Source organism: Scatophagus argus, chromosome 11 (assembly GCF_020382885.2).
Source record: "Scatophagus argus isolate fScaArg1 chromosome 11, fScaArg1.pri, whole genome shotgun sequence".
Taxonomy (NCBI): Eukaryota; Metazoa; Chordata; class Actinopteri; family Scatophagidae; genus Scatophagus; species Scatophagus argus.
The window spans coordinates 6380416-6404754 of record NC_058503.1 but is presented as its reverse complement, the minus strand read 5'-3'; the positions used below and the strand labels follow the sequence as shown (position 1 = coordinate 6404754).

At 39.8% G+C, this 24339-nt stretch overlaps 1 protein-coding gene across 1 annotated transcript; it reads left to right on the top strand.

Annotated features, from left to right (window-relative positions):
- The first annotated feature begins 1225 nt into the window (after positions 1–1225).
- itga4 (integrin alpha 4) lies at positions 1226–24273 on the top strand. The gene is made up of 29 exons (XM_046404039.1): positions 1226–1643; positions 2209–2414; positions 3247–3365; positions 3479–3579; positions 4783–4915; positions 5589–5656; positions 6068–6200; positions 7638–7723; positions 8340–8402; positions 8497–8637; positions 8919–9027; positions 10507–10601; positions 10771–10861; positions 10975–11020; positions 11341–11495; positions 11699–11853; positions 11998–12150; positions 13756–13832; positions 15198–15339; positions 15931–16029; positions 16412–16488; positions 16757–16846; positions 17618–17705; positions 17954–18061; positions 18947–19072; positions 19678–19803; positions 21239–21337; positions 21690–21809; positions 21954–24273. Exons 2-29 carry the CDS (start codon positions 2233–2235, stop codon positions 22056–22058), a joined length of 3087 nt encoding a protein of 1028 aa, XP_046259995.1. The 5' UTR covers positions 1226–1643; positions 2209–2232; the 3' UTR covers positions 22059–24273.
- The last annotated feature ends 66 nt before the right edge of the window (positions 24274–24339 follow it).

Genomic DNA, 24339 nt, shown 5'->3' with positions numbered 1-24339 from the left:
TAACAAACAGACAAAATATCACGACAAACAGTCCAAAACCTGCCAGCATCTCTGTGGTATTTTCAGCTAAATGTAAATATCACCATCCTAACATGATGCTTTTTATAATGTTAAACATGTACACTCCCTTGGTTGAGACAGTTGCTCAAACTGGACTTGCTAGAGCATATTTCATTATCTCGCAAAAACACATTTATGTTTCCACTATCCTTATAGTTCTACTGACCTCCCTGTTTAGTGTTAATTAGCATGCTAATCTAAGATGGTAAGTATAACTTAGCATGCATATAAGTAATAAAACATCTCTCTGTCATAGAGAAGTACTTAAAGAGACAGACATATTCCTTGTCTTGCTGTAACATGGTGCTGTTTTCAATCTGAAATTTGGCTCACAAATTCAACTATTACAACTATTAGATGACCCAGTGTTGCCCAAACCAAATACTGACTCTAGAAAGGGCTTTTTGCATTTCTGGCAGCCACCTTAGGGCAGGGTGAGGGGAGGAGTGTTCAGTTGGTTGCTATCTGCAACCACATCACAAGATGCCACCAAATCCTTCATACTGGACCATACGCCTTTAGTGTCACCTCGGACCCTCATTTAAGTAAGACTCAGAACTTTTAGTCAGATGTTTTAAAGAAAAGTAATAATACCACAATGTAGAAACAGCCTGTTCTCTTAGAGACATATTCATTGTAATTAATTTATTAATTGTCAGTTATATTTTGTATTTTTAACCTGAAACTGCAAAGTGGCTAGAAACTAAATTAATCAGATAGATAATGAAGTAAAAAAAAATCTTCCCTAATTGTGGTTGAGTAGATGCTTAAAGGAGCAAGAAATAGAAAAAAGTAAGTAGCTAAAGTACTAATAATGAAATTTTACATTTACATACCACTGTGCTACACTGTTTCATCTGCAACACAAGCTATGTCCCTTTATGTTGTTTGCTTGTTTTTTTGTTTTGTTTTTTTTTCGTCTGTTTGTTGTTGTTGTTATTTGCAGCTCTGTGGGTTAGCTAGCATAGCGGGTGTTTCACCATCAGACAAAAAATTAGATTACTGCCACACAGACCCCATTCACACTCTGGTGATAGCCTAACCGGAAAGGAAACACCCTAAACACAGTGCACGCACACACACACGTACTGTCTCTCTCGCTCTCTCTCTCTCTCACACACACACACACACAGAGGAAGAGAGCCGCGTGCACACCTTCGCGCGCCTGCCTGACATGGCGGGGGTGGAGAAACACCGTTACACACACAAACATGCAAACACACACACACATGCTCGCATAGAGGGAGGGAAGGAGGGTCTCAGCGCACTCGGTTCTCACTTTTAATTACTTCATCTCAAACTTGGATCAACTTTATTTTTGGCTGATTTTTCTCTTTAGTTTCTTCATCTAAGCTCACTTTTCGCTCTGTCAAACCCTGACCCTCGTGCGCTGCCTCGAGCGGGCGGGCAGCCGGTTGACGCACGAGGAGCAACAGGAGGTTTCACGAGCGAGTCACACCGGGAACAGGACGGATTTAACAGAGACGCTCAGAGCACACTGAAGCTCACTGAGTCTGTCTACTCTTTCAGCATCCACCCGGTGCGGACTGGACCCGCACTCCGGAATACCTGCACTTTGAGCGGTAGGCCACAGTAAACTCCCCGTCAGTACGATTTTTTGTCTTAAAATGTTGTGTCTGTTCATGTATGAGGCTAATTAAAATTAATCCATAGCCTAAATAAATTGAAGATAAGAGCCTCAGAGTAATTGGTAGTTTCCCAGCTTTCGTCCACGGGTGGAAAAATGTCCCCAAATCATACAGTAAAATAAAATAAAATAAAATAAAAAGATCAGTTTAAAAAAAAGTCAAACGCCTGATTTTAAACTTTTACTCAAAATATTGCTGAGAAGAGTTCAGTCGACAAGGCTGGATCAAGAAGTCTGAAGGCCCTGGACACAATTTGTTCTCAGTCAGTTTGTTCCTTCAACTGTTTCTGATGTAATGTCAAAGTCTGAGATATTCATGTCAGAAAACTGTTACCACTAAAATGTCCGTCATTAAATATGTAGCTGTCTTCAGTTTGGTATCTTTGGGAAGTTTTTAAAGATGGAGATGGCAAAATCAGCAGCTGGCGATTCTTATAGGTTCTGCGGATTGTAAGTTTGTTCTGATCTCATATGCATTGTTGACTTGTGTCTCACATCAGGTGTCCTGCAGTTTGCCCTTCATCATGCCTCTCTCAGTGCGGAGTGTGTGTGGGTGCTGCAGCCTGATCCTGGTGCAGGTCCTGGTCCTGGTTCATCCTGGGGCAGGATACAATCTGGATCAGGAACACAGTCTGGAGTTCCGTGGCCCCCCCTCCTCCATGTTTGGATACTCAGTCCTGCTGCATCACTATGGAGCTCACAATTGGTCTGGATTTGTTCTGTTTATCTGACACTGATCTGTGATTGATCCTCTATTAACATTTTTTCTTTTTTTGATTCACTGTTGAGCTTTCATTTTTCCTCTCTTTATCTATATTGAACGTGTGTTAATTCTTTCTTAATGTGTTATTGATCATCTGTTTGAACCACTGTTGGTTGTCTGTTGAGGCAATGTTGATCCTCATTTCTTCTATTATTAATCTTCTATTGGTCTTCCACTATTGTTCCTATTCTCAATTAATCCTCTGGTAATTGGCTATCAAGTGTTATTGCTGCTGTGGATCTTTTTTCACCTGTCATTGAATCTTTGGTGATTGCAACTGATCTTCTATCAATTAGCTGTTGAGCCTCTATTCATCAACTATTGACTGTCTATTGATCTGCCTTTGATCGGTCATTATTCCTCTGTTACTGTTTTCGCTAATTGATGTGTAGCTCCAATGTTTTCTAAGATGGTGGACAATTTATTATGTTATATTAAATCATGCGAGCTCAGAAATGAAGGGATTACATCTCAAAACATAGTGGGTGTTTTAAATGTTGACGATGAATCTCCTCAATCAGGAACCTTTCAAGCTGCAGAGCTCAGTAATCTAAGATATTATATGGTACTCTATTAGCTGCCATCTTCACAGTGGCACTGTGTAGTCGTGTGTGTGAGTGTGTGCGCGCGCACGTGTGTGTGTGTGCATGCTAATTAGCCGGTTCTTGTCAATGAGAGAAGCTCTTTGATGCTCCACACACAGATGCCATTCAGACATTGACGAGACACAAATAGACAGAGCCTGTCTAACTCTCTCTGTCTCTCTCTCTTTCAGGTTGGTGGTTGGAGCCCCAGTTGCGAACTCATCCACCAGTCCTTTGGCTCAGTCTCCTGGAGCTGTTTACCGTTGCGACGTCACTGCTGAGACCCACCAATGCCACCCCATGCATTCTAGTATGTTTCTTTCTGGCTGCGTGTTTGTTATTAAGTCTAACCTGTTATGTATGTATGTGAAAGCTGCATGTGTGAAACAGTGCAAACTATTCAATTAATGTTTGTGTGTGTAGATGTATCGAGCTGCGGAAAGACATGTGAATCAGACAGTAATCACCAGTGGCTGGGAGTCAGTCTGTCCAGACAACCTGGAGACAATGGTGGACACGTCCTGGTAACACACACTTTTTCTTAGTCACAAACACATGTATTTCCACTGACATATAACACAGCATGTCTGGGTGACAGGGGGATTGCAGAGGGGCTGTCTTGCTGTCCTTAACAAGCTGTGCTAACTAATGTTAATTCTGATCATGGAAGTTAGTTAGCCTAGCTTGCTAACTTCCATTTTCTGTGAGTGACGTAAAAAAAAAAACTTGACAGTATGATGGGACCTCTTAAATGTTGAATTTTAGAAAGGGAAAGACGTCTCAGCATTATGACTTTTCTATAAACAGATACCTGCACATAAATGCATACTCTGGAGGCATTGGACAAGATTTTGGTATCAGAAGTGTTCTGGTTTCTGTTTGTGGTCTGTTGCCCAATCATGTTTGAATGGTCTTTGGTTGCATTCAGGTAAACAGTCTGTGTGTAGGGCAGTAGAGGTTGGATGCACAATGAGAATTTCTCCTCTGTGGGACTGATGAAGGCCTATCTTATCTTATCTTACTTTGTCTTATCTTATCTCATCTCATCTTGGCTGAAATGCCATCTTGTAACCCATTAGCTATCATCTCAGCAAGTGCTAGTTCAGTGTAAACTGGCTACTTGTGAAACAATCCATTTTTGCATCTTAGTTTGCTCCTCAGACTCTTAACAATGACCAGTTCACAGAAGAGAAAGTGTTGGCCATGACATCCATTAGTCGGATATCCACTGGCTACACTGGAAACGTTGGCCGTTGCTCCTAAATCATTGTCAGATGATAACCGATGACTTCCTAGATTATGACGTGTACCAGTCAGTGGCACGCCATGAAAGTTCAACTTTAAAAACAGTCAACAACAGGATAAGTTTACTAAATCCATCTCCAGCAGTGACACGCCGTACCTGTAACTCTCGCCAAATGTAAATGTAACTAAATGTAGAACAACAGATAGATCAAGCCAGTGATGTTGAACATTATCATATCTGAACGAGGCTTTAACTTTATATATTGAGCAAAACTATTGACAGTATACACCAACTCTTACCTCACTGTGATTGCTTTTATCACACACACACACACACACATACACACACACACATGCACACACAGAATAGGTCATGGGAATAATAATGCTATGCAGCTAACTTGTGCTATTATCAGTAATGAGGTCATGTCACATGTTGTTTTTGTTGCATGCTCTGTTGCTCTATGTGTGTGTGTGTTTAGGCATGTGCTCACCGCTGGAAGAACGTCTTCTACTCAAAGAAAGACAGTCAGCACCACAAGCTGCCCAATGGAGTATGCTTTAGGTACAACAACGACCTGAGACATGCTCATCCTATCATCCCCTGCTACAAAGGTACAAACACACACACTCACACTCACAGTGAGTGTTGGGTCACTTTTCATTGTGTCAGTACTCCACATTATATCTGAAAGGAAATTAAATGATTTTAAAGTTGATGGTGCCAATTTGGAAACATTTTTCCCCTGTTTCTACAGGGGAACTGAACAATGTCCACCTCATTCTTAACCCCTTGATACCCATGAGTGAATGATGGGCCTGATTTCCAGATTGTGGGGAAAGTCTGAAAAAGTTTAGAAGCTCATCTGCACTTTCATAGAAATAAAAGCCACATATCCTAGTAACACCAAATAGTTGCTTATTTACACATCCAGCATTTACATAGCATTTACATTTGACAAATGTCCAATGGTCACTGTCATTTATTTAGCTCTGTTTTTGGTCTTCACCAACTGCTGAGGAAAATATCCTGCTCTGTAGCTGTGAAATGTTCCACTATGTTCACCAGCTGATTTTTTACTGTTTCTGTTTGGTGCTGGAGAAGACATTCTCTCTGGGTTTACAACTATACCCCACTGCTTTCATTTGTGTGTGAGAGAGTGTGAAAGCAGCAGGTGTTTGGCAAAAGGAGCAAAACCTTTGGGCTTTATCTTATGTTTGTTGTTCAGTTTCACCTCTTGACACATCTGTCTGTCTTTCTCTCTTTGTCGGTGTCGGTCTCTTGCAGATCACCAGAGGAAGTTTGGTGAGGATTATGGTTCATGTCAGGCTGGTATTTCCAACTTCCTGACCGAGGTCAGTAGCACGGTGGCAACAAGCTTCTTTAAAAGCTTGTTTGTCTTTGTTATTTACACCAGCAGAGTGAATGTGATCCATCACTGCTGTCTGATGTATAACTTCAGAAGTACACAATGTTTGCAAACCCTGAGTCTGGAGGAGTCATTTGTTAATTTCTTGTTCCTCCTCATGGTGTTGTAATGTAATAATTAATTTTCACCATTTTAAAAAAGAGAAGAGCACTACGTGTTTCCTGTGTCAAAAATAAAAACAAACTTCCCAGCCTAACTTCCATTTTAAAGTAACAGATGATATAGAGATACAGTATGTCCCTTGTATGGTAGAGATATAGTACTGCTTTAATAGAGATTATACATTACACACAAACATTATATCATGGAGTCTCTGAAATCTGCCCATCTTTCTCAGGATCTGATCATCATGGGGGCTCCGGGCACATCTTATTGGACAGGTTCAGTTCTGGTCTTTAACACAACCAGTGGAGGGATGTCACTGTACTTGGATGATGAAACTGGAGCTGTCAGCTTTGGAAGCTACCTGGGTAATTGATACATCTGCTTCTGTACCAGTACTGCAAGTGCTTCAGGTTGGAGGTTTTCCATTAGCAAACCACTAGAATGCTTTTATTTAACAGGGGCATTGCAGCAGCTGATGCACAGAATAACTCTGACACCTTAGCTACACAGGATGCAGTTTTCAGTCACGTGTCCCATTTCTGAGAGTGACTGATCAGGAAACCTCTGGTTTCATTAAATATAGCTATCTACAGATACAGATGACGGAGCAGTAGTGTTGGCTTAGTTGGTTTTCTTCGAAATCAGGCACGTGACTACAGGGATTGTGTGTTGTTCTCTGATCATCACTAAAATGCCCCTGAGCCCACAACATCTGTGTTTTCTTTATAATTTTCATTTTTGGCTAGCTTGATTCTGAAACAGGTCTACATTACATTGAAAAAATTCATGTACTGCAGAAAGACACTGCATTCAACATGTAAACTGGGAGCATTAAAAAAAAGTAACTGTCATGTCATCCAAACATCAGTATTCGTGCACCAGAAACAGGATGCTAAGCAGAAAGGTGTGATGTTTCAAAGGAGAAGAAGGTGTTTTTTTGCTCTGACTCTGCGAGAAGAAAACATTTTCATTGTTCTCCCCATGTCAGAAAAGACACACATAACACCTACACAATAACAATAACACTAATGAGATGTGGGTTAGACAGTAGCTTTGTTGGTTATATGTGTGTGTGTGTGGTGTAAATAAGTGGTGCATGCAGCAGTGCTGACTTGTGTACAATGACAATGACCAAAGGTGATGTTCATTGGGCTGAAATGTCTTCTTATACAGTTCCCTTGTCCAATTAAGTATGAAGCTATGGAGATTGGTTTTCTGCTCACATCTTTTCAGTTGCAGATTTGTCTATTGAAATGTCAACCAAAAGGTCTTCTTTTCTGTTTTCAGTCACAAGTTAGTCAGTTAGTACTCAACAGGACTTTTAACTGAGTAAAAGTACTAATACAACACTAGAAACATAATCCATTACAATGTACTAATATAAAAGTAAACATTCCACAGAAAAATGTCCTCTAAAACTGTCCTCTAAGTGGTGCTAAATTTGCATAAATTATTCTGACTTATTTCTAGTCTTTAGTATGTTTGACATTGGAGGACTTGGTCTTTAATTTCTGTTCTCAAACAACAGTTATTTAAAGGAAACACAAAAGTTACAAGGTTGAAATTTCTCTTTGTTGTAACTGCTAAAAACTGAATTGAAACGTGATGGGGTCCCAGTGACATTGCTTTTTGCAAGAGGTCACTGATTTAATTTGTGGGAATATGCTGTGTAAAAAAATGTATGTTTTATATGCAGCCTCTTAAGATGAAACAGTATAGACTCAAGTGAAACATATGCACTCAAATAATTTCAGTACTCAAGTAAATGTACTTGCTTACTTTCCACCACTGCTGTTGTTCAGGCTACTCTGTAGGAGCCGGTCACTTCCTGAGTCCTGTTTCTGTAGAGGTGGTGGGTGGAGCTCCGCAATACCACCAGAAGGGCAAGGTAGGATCTGCCTGTGTCTACCTGTCTGTCTGTCTGTCTGTCTGTCTGTCTGTCTGTCTGTGAGGTTGAGTTGTAGACATTTTTCCACAGTTAGTCTCATCCTCGCTTCCTTTTACTAGCATTGTGAAGACTTTCAAATTTATGACAGAAGTTGCTGTGGTTGGGTGGCACGATGGCGCAGTGGTTAGCACTGTTGCCTCATTGCAAGAGGCGACAGGTTCGAATCCTGGTCTGGGCCCTTCTGTGTGGACTTTGCATGTTCTCTCTGTGCCTGCGTGGGTTTTCTCCCCAGGTATTCCAGCTTCCTCCCACAATACCAAAAACATGCACATTAGGTTAACCTAGGTGTGCGTATGAGAGTGTGTGGTTGTCTGTCTTTGTGTGTGTCAGCACTGTGATTGACTGTCGACAAGTCCAGGATGTACCCCGCGTCTCACCTGTAGTTAGCTGGGATAGGCTCCAGCCCCCCTGCGACCCTGACAAATAGACGGTATAGAAAATGGATGGATGGAAGTTGTTATTGTTTTTGTGGATGCTGTGCACCGTGTTACATGGTTGCATTGATTGAGATTAGTGTGCATGTGTGTGTTTGTCTGTCTGTCTTTGTGATGTGCAGGTTTTCATCTTCACAGTAGACAGAAGCATGCTGCGAATTGTCTCCGAAGTGTCTGGAAAAGAGGTAAGGAGCCACTTAGCATTAGCATCCTCCATTCAAATCAATGGAACACTGACAAGCTTTATCTGTGTGTGTCTCTGTGTGTGCGTTTGTGTAGTTGGGATCTTACTTTGGCTCCAGTGTGTGCGCTGTAGATCTGAACTCTGATGGTTTATCTGATCTGTTGGTTGGCGCTCCTATGGCAACAGGCATCACCAGGGAAGAAGGAAGAGTCCATGTATACATCAACCAGGGGCAGGTAAATACATACATACAATTTCATACAACTTAGCACTGCCACATCGGTCAACTTGAAAATATGTTTGACTTTAACTTTTTGTTTCCTGAGTTCTTCTGAGTTGACAGTCCAGCAGCAACAAAAGTTGTTTGTTGAGTGTAATACCAGGAACCTGAAACTGGAGCAGCTAATTAGAATTCAGCTATCATTGATTTTATTATTTATCTTGCTTCCAATGAAATATCAAAATATCTTCTTTGAAAAATTGCTAGTAGGACACTAGATTGTCTTGTCTGTCTCAGGCAGAGCTGTTGGAGGCAGAGTTTCAGCTGACTGGCAGCGACGCCTATGCTGCCCGGTTTGGAGAGACCATCGCCGACCTGGGAGACTTGGACGACGATGGTTACCCTGGTAATGACCACAACCCAACCAGTTTTACTCTAGTGTAGCCATTTCCAGTATATGCATCACTGCTAATACTACTGCTACTCTTACAAATACTGACACCACTGCAAACATAAATATTGCTGCTGTTAATTGTTCTCTTATACAGCTTCTGCATTTTCGGATGCCACCTCTGACATTGATTTACTAACATAAGCTTGTACACCTCTTGCGTGTGATGTCATCACGCATTTGCAACATATGTGGAATGGATAAGCGGAATCATCAGGCAAGCAAACAAACGATTCAAAGGAATCAAATTACTGGGAACCAGTTTTAAAAAAAAAATAACGGTTTTCGATTCCCATCCCTGTACTGCACTAAACCAAAAACATACTGCTTGTGTATTTTAGGTTTCTTACTATCAGGGCACGACCCACCCACCACAACTACTACCAACAACAGTAACTGCCACTTCCTGATAACAAAATATCTTCACGCATGCAGACTCCTGACCATGTGTGTGTATGTGTGTGCGTGTGTGAAAGAGAGAGAGAGGTAGCGTGTTATTAAGTTCATTAGAACTATAATGACAAACTGTTGCTACTCTGTAACTGAACCTGCCTTCTAATCTGCCACATATATAAAAGGCTGTGTGTGTGTGTGTGTTACAGTAGTTCTCTCTTTGTACAAGAAAACTGTTTGACTTTCAGAGCACTCACGTCTTCAAAGGACTCAGGTTAAATATTAAAGGACCACACTGGTGATTTCTCATGTTTATGCACTAATGAATGCTTTCATCCAGCTCAACATTTTCCAGCAGAGCCTCAGCTGGGATAATACAGAGGTCATATGTCCACCCCTTTCTCCAACACAACCTTTACACTTCTCAGAAAATTTGGACCTGGCCTCCCAAAAAGCTCAATTAACAATCGATCGACTGATTAACAGTCTGCAAGAAGTTTCAAGTCCCTTATATTTGTATAGAAATTCAACATAAATGTCTAAAAAGAAGGAAACAAGTTTGTTGGTTAAAGACTGAGGTTAAGCTGTTGGGTTAGTAAAGAAGAAGAATCAGCTTTATTGACAGTATACATATTTTTACATACACACACTGAATATGTCTTCTGCATTTGACCCATCCTTAGTTGAACACACACATGCAACACCCAGCAAATTACATGCAGTGAAACACACACAGGAGCAGTGGACATCATCAAGCGCCCGGGGAGCATATTGGGGGGTTAAGTGCCTTGCTCAAGGGCACATCAGCCGGCTAATGGAGGGAGTGGAGCATTTTTCGCATTAATCACTCCACCACACCCAAATTTTTCCTGCCCGTCCAGTGGGGGAATCGAACCGGTGACCCTCTGATCACAAGCCGCTTCTCCAGCCTCTAGGCCACGGCTGCCCCCCATAAATAAATAAATAAATAGACACAAGTCCTCAAAAATAGAGTAATATGAACATTTGTACGTGTGTGTGTGTGTGTGTGTATGTGTGTAGATGTGGCCATTGGTGCCCCACAGGAAGACGACCTAAAAGGAGCTGTCTACATATACAATGGCAGGAGAGAGGGCATCTCACAGACTCCATCTCAGGTACAAACACAAATGCTGATACAAAAGACATAATAATATTATTGAATTTAATCACAATTTATGTTGTTGAGCCCCAGGATTTGTATTAACTTCTGCAGCATAAACAGTGGGTGGGAGATGCATTCAGATCTATTCTGTAATATCCAATATGATGTCTTTGTGTTTGCAGAGGATTACTGGATCCACCTTGGGTCGTGACCTCAAGATGTTCGGCCAGTCACTAAGCTCTGGCATTGACATCGATAATAATGGCTATCAAGGTAACATAGACTGTAATAACAGCTGTTTCCTGTGCCACAACATGTGCCATGTTTCTCTTCTCTGTTCTCACAGAGCTGCTTTAAACCAAGTTAAACTCTCTCTGCCTCTGCAGATGTGGCGGTTGGTGCGTTCCTCTCTGACTCGGCTGTTGTTCTCAGGTAAAACAACAATGAAGCTCTCTGTTCAAGCGGGTTCCAGCTACAGGCCTATCTTATTTCACAGAGGTGTACAGCTTTCTTATTTTAGCTGATTTGGAAAGAAATTATACTGGAGGTAAAGCAGGATGTCCCACTATAGGATAACCAATAGTTTCCCAACATCTGCTGAAAACATAGCCGATGGAAATAAAATTTTCTCAAAGCAGATTCATGATTGTAAATGACAAAATTACATGTACTGTTTTCATGTACTGTTTCAGACATTAAATTCCAGTCAGCATGCTGCTAGAATTTCTCTGAACGTATCTTGTGTGCTGTAGGACCCGTCCAGTGATTCAAGTCAAGGCATTCCTGGCTCTTCCTGAGCAAATTGACCAACAGGTTGTGCTGTGCAGAGAACAGAAGATTCCAACCGTCTGCTTCAATGTTACTGTCTGCTTCAGTGTCATGTCCAGACAGTTCAAAGGAGCTATAGGTAATGTAAACCCAGTTGAGTACAAGAGACCCTAAGCTGCTCATTTAATAATGTTTTAGACTAAGCCTGTTGATGTTAAAGATTAATAGGTCCAACACAATTGACTGTTCTGTTCAAGTCCAATCCTGTGTGGTTATTGTTGCTAACTTGTTTGCTTCACTGACTTTCAAACTTTAACTTTAAACTTAAACTCTCCTCTTCAGATCTTCAATATAATATGACCGCTGACCTCCTCCATAAGCCATCCTTCCCTCATCGTTTCCATTTCCATGGTAACGGGTCATCCAATAGCACAAGGGGGCATGTGAGAGCACGACCTGGACAGCTCACTTGTGCAACTCACGTGGCATACCAAAGGGTAACACACCGACATGCTTGCAAAAAAACTTACATTGAATAAGTTTAATATGTGTGTAATAATGTGAAACTAACTGATTGGATTAGCTGTAATGGTGCTAACAATTTTTATTTCCCCTGTGCACCTGTTTTTATCGTCTTACAGAAGGATGTCAGGGACATTTTCACTCCCATCGTGTTTGAGGTCTCCTACAGTCACAGGGATACAAACACCCAAAGAGCCTCTCAGAAAACTTTCCCTCCATTAAAACCCATTCTGCAGCATAGCGCGGGACACCAGAACACCGTTACCAACCAGGTACTGACCTGCGGTAGGACCAGCTAGTTACCAGCAAGTATTAACAACAGTGAGGTAGCAACTAATAATTGAATTTCCCTTGGGATCAATAAAGTATCTATCTATCTATCTATCTATCTATCTATCTATCCATCTATCCATCCATCCATCCATCCATCCATCCATCCATCCATCCATCCATCTAATGCCAACCAGTTTCTAGCCAATGCTAAGACCAATTAGGTATCAGTGCTAAAACCAACTAGGTACACCAACTAAATATCAACCAGGACTCACAGCCACTTGGTACCAACTAGTGCTAACTATTTACAGGCTAATACTATCATTCAGCTGTTGAGGTTGAGGCTGACTCTAACAAACATTGACTATGTACCAGGCGGTGGTAAAATTAACAAGGTACCAATGCTGACAGCAAAAGTGCTATAATACAAACGCCAACCTATTGGCTAGAGTTCCTAAATTATAATAATTATATACTATATATTGTTATACAAAGTCTCTGTAAGACTATATACTTATCTATCCAAGATTAATTAGAAGGACAAAAATACTAATAATTTACTTGAAGAATAGATAAATATGTTAGCCTACCCAACCACTAGTGGTTATCAAAATTAATTTCAGAAAGTTGTGTGAAAGAACTGAGTCAAGACTTGAAAAACAACATTTTTACTGCTTTGCTCTGTGTAGCACATTTGGGTAGCATAATCACAGGGTACTTTATTATACGCAATAGGCAATCAGCAATTTGCAAATACTCACCATTAGTTTCTAGCCATTTACTTAATGAATGACCTTGATCCTGATTACCTGATTAGTTTTTCAAAGACCTCCAGCCTACAGCCAGTTTTTGTGACAAACCTGGAAACTGAATCTCAAGGCTTGTATTTTGTCTCGCAAATGCATTTTAGTTTGGTCTCAGTGTGATCAGGATGTGATTCAATATCATATAATACATTTAGAAACATTCCATATTAATTCATCTAACTTAAACTCAAAGTTCAGCAAATTTGAAATTCTTGCCTAGAGTATTAGCTCCTTCATTATGCTGAGTACTAACATTTAGGAATATTGTACATTGAGTAGTAACTATAAATTGATAGTAGCCCGTGGTCAGCTTTTAGGTTGACTTATATTTACATATTTACACTCTCTTATAAGAACAGCAAATTTGTTTAAGATTAGTGTGAAAAAAACTATTTTAGGAGTTTCAGTGTCAGATCTGTCTGTTCCTTACCAGACTGATTTGTTTTAAAGAAAGGAAACAACTAAGGTAACGTCAGCTCCACCACACACAGTGATAATGACTTCCTGCTGATCCAGATGTGTTTACAGCTGCAACACATCATCTGCAGCACATTAACCAACATCAGTCATCTCATTCTGTATCCTCAACATGTCCCACTGACTCCTAAAAACAGACCAAGAAGAATTAACATGTAGAAACTTACACTGAGTGTTAGTCATCTGGAGATAGTCCATCATCTGTAAGACAGGAGTCAGTTGTTAGGAGGTCACATTAGTCATCCATAATGAACTTTGCTCCATTCATTATTTTTATTGTTGATGCCACCAATAAACTCCCTGCTTCTTTCACTCTTTCAGACTTGGTTTGCTCGATCCTGTTCTTGGGTGAACTGTTCAACCAACATGCAGCTGTCAGCTGCACTCGTGCTGCCACAGTAAGAACATACAAACATACACACACACACACACACGCACACTTCGACAGTGACAGTATAAAGAGTGAATATTGTAGTGTGAATTACAAGGAAAGAGACATAGGTTGAAACAACAGTAGCTAGTTGTCCCTGTTGTATTTTATTTGCCTACTCCTAACATTAAACTCACACACAGATCATAGCAGTGGTAGTAGTAGACATCTACTGTAATACCAGGAAACTGAAACTGGAGCACAAGACCAGCTACTCATTTTTCTAAAAACTAAACAACATGGAGCGCATTCACCTAACAGAGGCTAACCCATGATACTAATTGACTGACAAATTGAAAAGTATTTATTTAGATTATTAGCCAGCAGTACAGTGGTTTGATTTTGGTTCTAGCTTTTTGCCTTTGTTATGTTCTCGAAGACCTAAAGATATGGCATGAAATATACTTAAATGCTTTTTCAGCTCTCTTGGCAAGAGATAAAAGGATTTATATCGATCAGAAGCAGTTTACATATTAAACAAATGTGATACAATGTGTATTGAGGGAGAATCAGGTGGTAGATGTATTGTTAAACTGTTCACAACGCCAGGCAAACAGATAGCTCCCTGTTTTGACTCTTTGTTTTAAGCTAACCATCACCTAGTAGCCGCTTTGTATTGAATGTGCAGCATCAATCTTCTCATCTAACTCTGATTATCTATTCCTGAAAGGCAATGTTTTTATTAGACTTAAACGTCCTTACACGTACATTCAGAGCATAACAATGATTTGTAGGAGCTGCACACAGAAGGCCTACAAATTCTAGAAAAATAAAGCAAAATATCTCTAATCTTGTCAGTATAAATCTTGCAACATGAAATGTTTGTAGCCAGGTAGGTCATATTAATTCACCTCTGACACACTTAGATGATATTTCACAATTGCGTAATAACCGTGATGGGCTCTGAATCAGAGTTTGTTCAGGGGACCACAGCATCCCGGACCTCCACTGTCCATAATAGATTTCTGTTTAAGGTTGTGGGGCTGTTGTTGCATTCTGTACAACGTTTCAAGTTCAAGGAGTGGTCATCTCTCCCATTACTGTAATATGTGCATGTTTACTGTATTCTGCACTGCCTATTTTTAGAAAAGGACTGTCTGTTTCCAAAACACTGCCATAAAACTGGTTACAAATATTCATCAGAACATGTATCTTAACAGTAACAGTCTATCACTCAGTTTATTAATCTTCTAGACAGGGAAATGGTTCCATAGCATTAGATTTGTTGCCCAGCCCTCATGTTCATTGTTATTATTTTTCAGTTGCTGTATTTTGTTGTTGGTTCTCACAGAAACATCAGTATTGTTGTTTATCTTGTTTCTTTTTTCATCAGCCAACAGGAGTACTTTGCTCTTGGCTCTGGAGAGACCATTATGCTGAAAACCGTGCTCCTGAACTCTGGAGATGATGCCTTCCTGCCACGACTGACTCTGCGTTTTCCAAACAAGATCCACTACATTAAAGTACTGCAGAATGTGAGTTAACATCAAGCTGACTGAACACAGCTAAAGTAAACACTCACTGTGCAGCTTCTTTGTCAGAAATACAACGGAACATCAGCTGATGTATCTGGTTACAGTGTGGCCAAGTCCTGTTTTAATCAGGATGTCAGTCATTCATTTGCATTGATGCTGCAAGTAGTTGTAGTAGCCATAAAAGGAGATGGTTCGTTCTCTGAGTTGGAGCTGTACTGTTGCTTGCAGCTCTTTATTGAGCAGCTCACTGTGGCTACTCCTCACTGTTCTCATACTCCCTGAAATATTTAAAACTGAGCCCTTTTTTGGGTTTTTTGGCACTTTTGATGACATGTATTTCCTGTGACTGCCTCACAATAAAAGCCACCATTTGTTTTGCTAGTTGAATGCTTTTAACAGGATCTTACATCTCTATGAAGGCAGTCTGAATCCAGTATGGGAATGAACCAGCACTATTGCTGAAAAAAAAATCCAAACCTAAATAGTATTAAGAACAAGGTTTGATTTCATGACGGTCTTGAGGATTATATGTTTAACAGCACCAATAACAAAACAAATCACCACAACAAACTGTGTCTGTGTGTGCAACAGGACAACATGGTCAGTTGTGATGTCACACAGGAAGTCAACAGTACAACAGTGGGTGTTGACTGCAGTGTCACCGGCCTTCTCCTCTTAGCACACGCCCAGGTAAGCCTCAGCCAATCACACATTGACTCAGAACTGCATGTCATCTACAGGTCAAAGCCAGATCCAGTGTGTCTGTACTTTTTTGTTCTCCCACTTCTGCATTGTCAGCAGATATCTGCTGTATTTCCTTTGTCTCATTTGCTTTCAAAGGAAATATTGTGAAAGAAACTGTTGAATCATTGGAGTTCCCCTCAGAAAAAGTCAGAGCAGTAGTTTAAAGGTGAAAATTCTTTCAAAATGTAAAAAAATATAATTTAATATCATCACAATTCAACAAAAACGAAAAAAAAACAATAAACATACTGAAGTAGAGTGAGGAAAAAAAACTGCATAAAAAAATAAAATCCATTTCAAGTCACAGATGCATTTCTATTTCTTGTAGTTGAATATCAGCTTTCTGCTGGACGTTAGCCAGAACAGCACACCTGGTGACATCATGATTCAAGTCAACACCAGCAGGTAAGGACACAGGACAAAACATTTACATAAATAACAATTTCAACAAAAGTAGAAGTATAGAAACTAACTTACATTAGTGTTGCTTTTTAAATTGGAAGTTGAAACAAAAAGCTATTTGTATATTCAATTACTTGATAAATCGAATTTCAAATATAAAACTGACTTGACTAAACTTTTCACAAAGAAAGTAATATCTTTCTGCAGATGCAATGATTCAGTCCACCTGTGAGTTAGTTACTTTATGTGTCAATGTGTTGAATCTCTTCAGTGATAACTATGAGAGAGAGGAGTATCTCCATGACAACTCCATCAGTCTCCCTCTTTCTCTCAAATATGGAGTCAACGTAAACATCCATGGGTGAGTCAGCATATGCTACTATTACTGTCTTTCAAAATTAATGTCAATATTTATGGTCTTTACAAATAGAGCTGTTTTCAAAACAAAAATAACAAAGGGAAATAAAAGTTTCAAACTTCAAAAATATTTTTGAAAATTTGAAATGGCAAAAGAAATCAGTTTTTAATCTTTAAATTTTAATCTTACTTAAAATGAAGTTATATTTTGTATTCTCTGTCCTAATGGGAGCTGTCCTTGACAAAACACTAAATCAACACTAGATTCTTCCTGAGGTTTTTTAGCACATTAAAGTGGGATTTTCCAGTTATCCTTTCTGAATAAATCTTTGACTGAGTTTCATGAAAGCAGTGGCACATCAGTCGTGAAATATTCTGCGAGACCATAAGACTGATTCATTCTTATTAGCCTGCATTAAAATCCCACAGGTACATACTGCCATTCACTTAAGTACTGTCATTGCTAGTTTTATAATTGTTGATAGTCAACTGATGTTCATATTGTTGTGAATGAGGTCAAACCTCGCTTTTGCTGATGTCCTGAACTTTTGAATTTTACTTTTGTGAAACAGGGGGAAACATTTAAGTAATTTTAGCTAAAAACAACAACAAAACAGCAAAATGGCATACTGGGCTAAACTATAGGCTGTCAAATTTAAATTGTCTGAATTTAAATACACTTTTTCTCAAGTACAGTTTTTTGTTTGTTTGTTTGTTTGTTTGTTTGTTTTTTTAAATAATGACCAGCCGCTGCTAATGTCTGTCTGTCTTGCAGTTTTGTGACTCCCTCCTCGTTTGTGTTTGGAGATGAGGCCTTGACTCCAGTTGATTGCTATGCTGAACGATTCAACTACACATACAGGGTAAACATCACTTTGGTTCAGAAGTTCCTTCAGAAGTGTTATGTTACTACTCGACATATTCAGTGGGATGCAGAACAAGATCTTTTACCAAGATCTCTAAGGCTGACAAAAAGTGCTTCTGCACCCTTCCTAAACTCCAATCTTTGCTTCTGGTGGCAGCCTGAACAGAAGCCCAGCATCCATCAAAGGACATAAGGACATAAAGTGGTGAATCTTACTCTATTCTTATCTCTCCTGTCTGTCCACAGGTGCTAAACTCTGGTCCCAGCAGGTCTGTAGATACTGTGGTTGACATTGCACTACCGAAGATCCTCACACCTTACCGACACAGACTGCTGCAGGTGGTCGACTGGCAGGTACATCCAGCGCTGGCAACAGCAGGAGCACTCATTGTAGTAACAGAAGAACCCTTGCTGGCATCTTGGTCAGATACTGGAACCAGAAAAACCTAATTTGGGTAAAAGGGGATGGAGCCAGGGGTGGAGCTGAGGTGGGACAAGCTACCAGCAAAAACCATAGCTGCTTGTGATTGGCCATGACAAAGATATATCGCAAAGATGCTCCTCAATATTTCTTTTTAGGCTTATTCTCTGAATTTCAACAATGACTATGAAAATCTCCACACTAACTCAGATTATTTTTTTATATGTCTGTACTTTTATTCTGTTTCACTTATGTGTAGTCTTCTGTGTAGTACCATGTAGCATCCTGGAGGAGCACTGTTTCATTGCATTATGAACTGCACATACACAGCTGTAATGACAAATAAAGCTCCTTGAATTTTTGAACCCTATTAGAAGAAGTGAAAAGATCTGCTTAGACCCAAATTGCTGGTTTGTCCCAAGACAGCAAGTATTGACCTTTTAGGACAGTTCGTGGGAGTGTTCCCATGCACTTAAAAACAGTCAGATTTTTTTGAAGCAAAACCCCTGAAATAAGAATAACTAAGAACGCGTTCACACACTTGACGCCAGCTTTCAGAACAAAGTTTTTCATACTTTATGCTGTGGACTCATTTTGGTCAATACCACAAAAAGAGTTAGAGGCTTGATACCCAGCATTGTTCTTTACACAGATATTGAGGGGTTTTGTTTCGTTAAGACACTCATACATTGGCTTCAACACTTAGTCATGGTGGCTGCTAATCAGGTAGTGGTATCAGCAGTGGTTTAAGCAGTGTTAGTGATGTCAGTAGTAGTAACAGTATGTATAATATTAATATATTAATTTTCTGTCTGCAGTCATCTCACGGTGTGTGTTCAATCAGTAACACAACTGTTTCAATCATTGAGGACTGTGACGTCCCGCAAGCTTCCTTCATCAAGCAGCTCATCTTTTTCTTCTCCTCCACCTCCACTCGCAGAATGGTACAAACACACACACACACACACACACACAAACATTTCCCCAAGGGATAAACCCTAATAACTTTGGTGATCCTCTGACATATCCCCTAATGTTGTCACTTATTTTGTCAGCAGCTCTGTGAGGTTGTACTGAGGCACAGCAGTGTTTTGAGCCAAATGTTAATGTTAGCATGCTAATATGCTCACAATTACATGCTGATGTTTAATGGGAATAATGTTTTTCGTGCTCACCATCTTAGTTAAGATGATGAGCACGTCTAACATTTAGTAGTCTAACATTTGCTTATTATTGCAAAATACAAAGTATAGCTGAGGTTGAGGGGAATGTCATTAGCTTTGATGGTGCTTGATCACTGGAGAAGAACATTTTGACCTGATGATGGTGCCAGATTGCCATTAAAGTTTTGTGCCAATCCACTCAATAGCTGTTGAGAAATCTTAGTTTGGATCAAATTGGTCATAACACCAGCACTGCCATCCACAGAGTCACACCGCTAGCATAGATAAAAATTTGTGACCAAAAAACTGAGATGGTTGAGTCACCACCCTGACTACACACTGACCTGCTGTGTATGAACATCAGTCTTTTCTGTGTGTGTACGCAGTTTTGTGGCCGCAATGATAAACTGTGTGAACGTTTGGTGTGTCGCCTCGGTGACCTGGAGGTGGGGAGAGAGGCCGTCATCCAGCTGGAGATCAGACTAAACCCTGCTGTTCTACTGCAAGCTCCGGTAAAACACACACACACACGTACAGATACCCGTTTTTACTCAGCTGAATCAAATCTGCAGAAGAAAAAAATTTACAAAAAAAGCGTCTCTATTGTCAAAATAAAAACAGATATTCTATAAATAATGTCAGTTAATCGAAAATATATAAGTTCAGAAATTAAGAAGTCAGTATTAAGTCAGATTTAATATGAGCTTTCTGATACATTCTATCCTTCTGATTCTGAACAGTGGCTTTTCCCCACAAGACTTTGACTGGTGAAGAACCTGGGCAACAGTTGTTGTATGTAAAGGTTCTCCCATTTCAGCTGCTGAAGCTTTTAACTGCTTCAGTGTAGTTATATGTGTCTTGGTGGCCCCCCTCACTAGTCTTCTTGCACGGTCATTCAGTTCTGGGCAGATTTACATATGTGCCATAATCCTTTCATTTCTTAATGATGGATTTAACTGAACTCCAGGTGATGTTCAGTGACTTTGAGATTGTTTTGTATCCATGCCCTGACTTATACTTCTCAATAACCTTTTCTCTGATTTGCCTGGGGCATTTGTCTTCATAGTGTAATTGTAGCCTGGAATACTGTTTAACCAGTCCTGGACCTTCCAGACACAGGGGTATTGATACTACAGTCACTTTAGACACATTCATTGCTCTCAGGCGACCTCCATTTCACTACTAGCACCACTTGGTTGAAGCTCTGCTAAATTAGGTCAGCCACTTTAAAGGGGATAAATATTTATGTAATCACTGATTTTACATTCTATATTTTTAATTAATTGACATTACTTTGTGGAAATCTGTTTTCACTTTGACATTAAAGAGGTTGTAAATTTTTTGTCAAAAAAAGCGAGTGTCCAGGGTGTGTATTTATTGGCACTGTTAGGCTTTTACTGATAAGTTGGAGTAAGTGGTGAGTTTCGGTTTAAATTAAAAATATTTTATTTTTGTCCCTTGACGGGCTATTTGAGGCTAGTAACTTGCCAAAAGCACACAATTTAGTCATCCAGAAAAATAAATTGAAAATAGAAATACATGGGTTCAAATTTGAGAGTTAACGGCAATCCATAGCTGGCCAACAATTATGTTTAAAAGACTCAAAAAATGCATCAATGAAGTCTCATCATGCTATAACTTAATATGTCAAAAACTGCTGCTGTCAGATGTGCAAGTGCATTTAATAGTCTATACACAAGGTGATTATGTTTTCCACCGTGGCTTTTCACTGAAGTATGATGGCTTTTTAGAACAAAACCTTCTATTTGTTTTAAATACAGACAATTTAAAACTCATTTCTGGTTTACTGTAAATAGTAATTTAGTCATGCATAAAACTTTACATTAACTAGACAGTGTGTTCCTACTGAAACCAAGCTAATCCTGTCTTACATTTAGAGAAACAGATATATACATCTGATCTCGTGTGTGTGCGTCTCTGTCTCAGGGTCGTCATGGTATCATGAGGATTGAGAGCACCGCAATGATGTCAAATCCCCGAGAAGATTCTCACACCATCCTCATTGACAGACAACTAGCAGCAGAGGTAAAAAAAACACAACCTCACAACCAAGAACCAACAGCACTGAAGTGTCAAACTGAACCAGAGCTGAAAGGAGCTTCCAAAGTGATGTGGGTCATACAGACCTAGCCCAAACCAGATAAGCACCATGATCATCATCATCATCCTCATTCTCAGTTCTCTCCTCTTCGAAGGTCCAACATGGAGTTTCTGTTTTTGTATGAGTCAAGATGAATTGATCAGAAGCTATAATTTAAATAAGGGCACCATCAAAGCTTCATGGGACTTGAAGTTGTTGTATGTCATCAAAGTATTCCTGCTGTGAAGTACTGTATTCTAGGTGTTGCTAACAATCATGTATGTGGTACATTTTCAGGTGGTGGTAGAAGCTCTTTTTACTCAGAAACCTTCGTCAGTAGTCCAGGTCTTCATCATCGCCATGAGTTTAGTTTTGGGTCTGATGATCCTGGCTGCTCTCATTTGGTGTCTTTGGAAGGTAAATTCAAATGTTTTAACATTAACACCCGTTCTATGATGAATAGATTGTCTGCAGATTTTATCGCACAGATGATAATGTAATGGTTGTAGTAGCGACACCAGCTTGACTGTGTGTCTGTATCTACTTGTCTGTCTCTCTCAGGCTGGTTTCTTTAAGAGGAACTTCGAGAAAAAGAAGGAAGAGGAGTTCAGGAGAGACAGCTGGGACTATGTTCCAAAAAATGCGAAAAGAGAGAGCACTTCCTAACCCCTGCCTGTCATCGCTAGACTGGGCTGTTGTGTATGATGGTGTATGATAATATGGCCACCCAATTTATTCAAAGCAGTAGAAAGCACTGCCATAGAACTTCATTGGCCAATGGAATTTGTCCAGTATCTTTCAGATGGTTTGAAGCCAACACTTGAAACAAGTCATCTTAACTGGATGGTAAAATTTGTCAAGTGAATATCACCTGAACACACCTGAATCTGCCTGATGTGCCTTCACAAACAGAGTCAAGTTCAAAAAGACCTGGATGAGTGGAGGATTAATAAAAAAGGGAAGTGAACCTGAAACAATCAAATCTGGACCGATTAGATAGCCTCACAGCTTCCAAGGATGTGGCATCACCAGAGACACTGTTATTGATGACCTCCGTTAAGAAGAAACATACCAAAGGAAGCGACTTTCTGATGACCTTCGATCTCAGGGGATGGAAACCTGGCCTCTGATTGGCTCATAAATCAGTCTGTGTGCATTATATTTCTACCTTTTTGTTTACCTGCTGACAAAAACTTTATACACTGGTGACACAATGCAGACTCACTGCCTGTGTTGTACCATTTGAAGCCTGTTGAACCTACCGATGCTGTCCAGACAGAAGTGGTAGTCAACTAATGGCTGCTGGGGTCTGCTGGTCCAGGGAGTGGTGATAAAATTGCTGTCTTCTGTGGGTTGATGCGGACTGATGCTGGCAACAGTCAGTGTGGGTGTTTTAATTCATGCCTAATGTGATCACTGTGTTATGCCCTTTAGCCTGTTTTCACTCTTGGGCTTGTTATTTTGAACTTTTGTCCCTCTGAAGGCCCAGTCACACCAGCACTAAGTGAAATTTAGCTGCAGAATCATATCAAGTCAACAGATTTACAGAGCTGAATACTGGGAAAAACTAAATCTGTGCAACAGCAAGCCACCTGAACACTGTCAAGATATACACTTCTCCACAAAGAGGGTATGATGTGCAGAAACTTATGAGGCATAAGGGTGATGGTACAAATATGTTTTTTGTCTCATTCGTAAACCATCAGTGAGACAATACCTGACAGTTACAGTTGGGGAGCTTTGTCCCATCTTCAATAACCCTTTCCTGAATTAAATTATGCACAATCCTGAGAACCAGTATCTGGTTCTCCTCATCTCCTCTCCTCTGAAATGCATTCAAGGGGTTGAAACATCTTTGATAATGACAGACCTCGACCAGTTTCCTTGACTCAGGGAAGCACAGTTACCAGAATGCAAAGCACCCACTATCTGAAACCAAATATTTTGAGGTTGTGCGGATGGATTTTGCTGTCCCACTTCCTGGTGTGACCATGCATTAACCCTGTCATTCTGATTTCACACTTTTACTCACTGTCTTTCTGTTCTGTTGTCTGCTTGGGTAGTCCAACATGCAGCTGTTTACCACCACTGAAAGGAAACATTTGACAAAAATGTAGCAGAAAATGGGAAACTGTTTTGATGTACGCAGAAAACTGTGAATAATATAAGGTCTGGCATGACTGCTTTTAGGTGTCACAAGAAAAAAAAATGAGTGATTCTCTTTGTCCCTATAGGGATACATATTATGTGACATCAAGGTAAGGTTTGAGTGGTTTTTGCTGTTCAGACATTAGTGAGATATTTTTGATGTACTTTTACTCATGACAAGCCCACATGAATGTTCTTTCTGTTACAAGTCTGATTATAACAGTGAAATTAATTTATAGAGAGCTTTTCAGGATCCTGAAAAATGCTGTAAATTGCAATAAGTGAAAAAAAAGAGAACCAGAAAGCTGACTGGTATAGTTCCTGGGTCAACACTATGGTTTGTAAAAAGCTTCAGGGTGACCAAGGTGAACTGCTCCCAGATATGGACTAAACAATCTAACTTGTTGGGTAAGACAGGTAGATAACAGAGCCAGCAACATATTGAGCCACAGGATTGAATGATGGAAGAGTACTTGAAAATCAGTATTTTAAAAAATGTTTAATGTATTTAAAATACTCAGAAGCATCTTTTTAACAGTCTGTGAATGCAGACATTTAAAACAGCTGTTCCGCTCCCTTCCATTGTATTTAGAACAAATGTATATCGCACAGAAAGGTTTTTTTAGTATTTTAATAAATTGTTGCTCTTGTTTATAACGTTGTTCTGCACTGGAGAATCTCACTGCTTTTATCAACAAGTTTCTATTAAAATGGAGGATTTTTATTTAAACAATACCTTGTACTGTTTTTTCTTCCCCAGCAAGCACAGCTGTGAATAAAATCTGCTTTAATAAAGCTA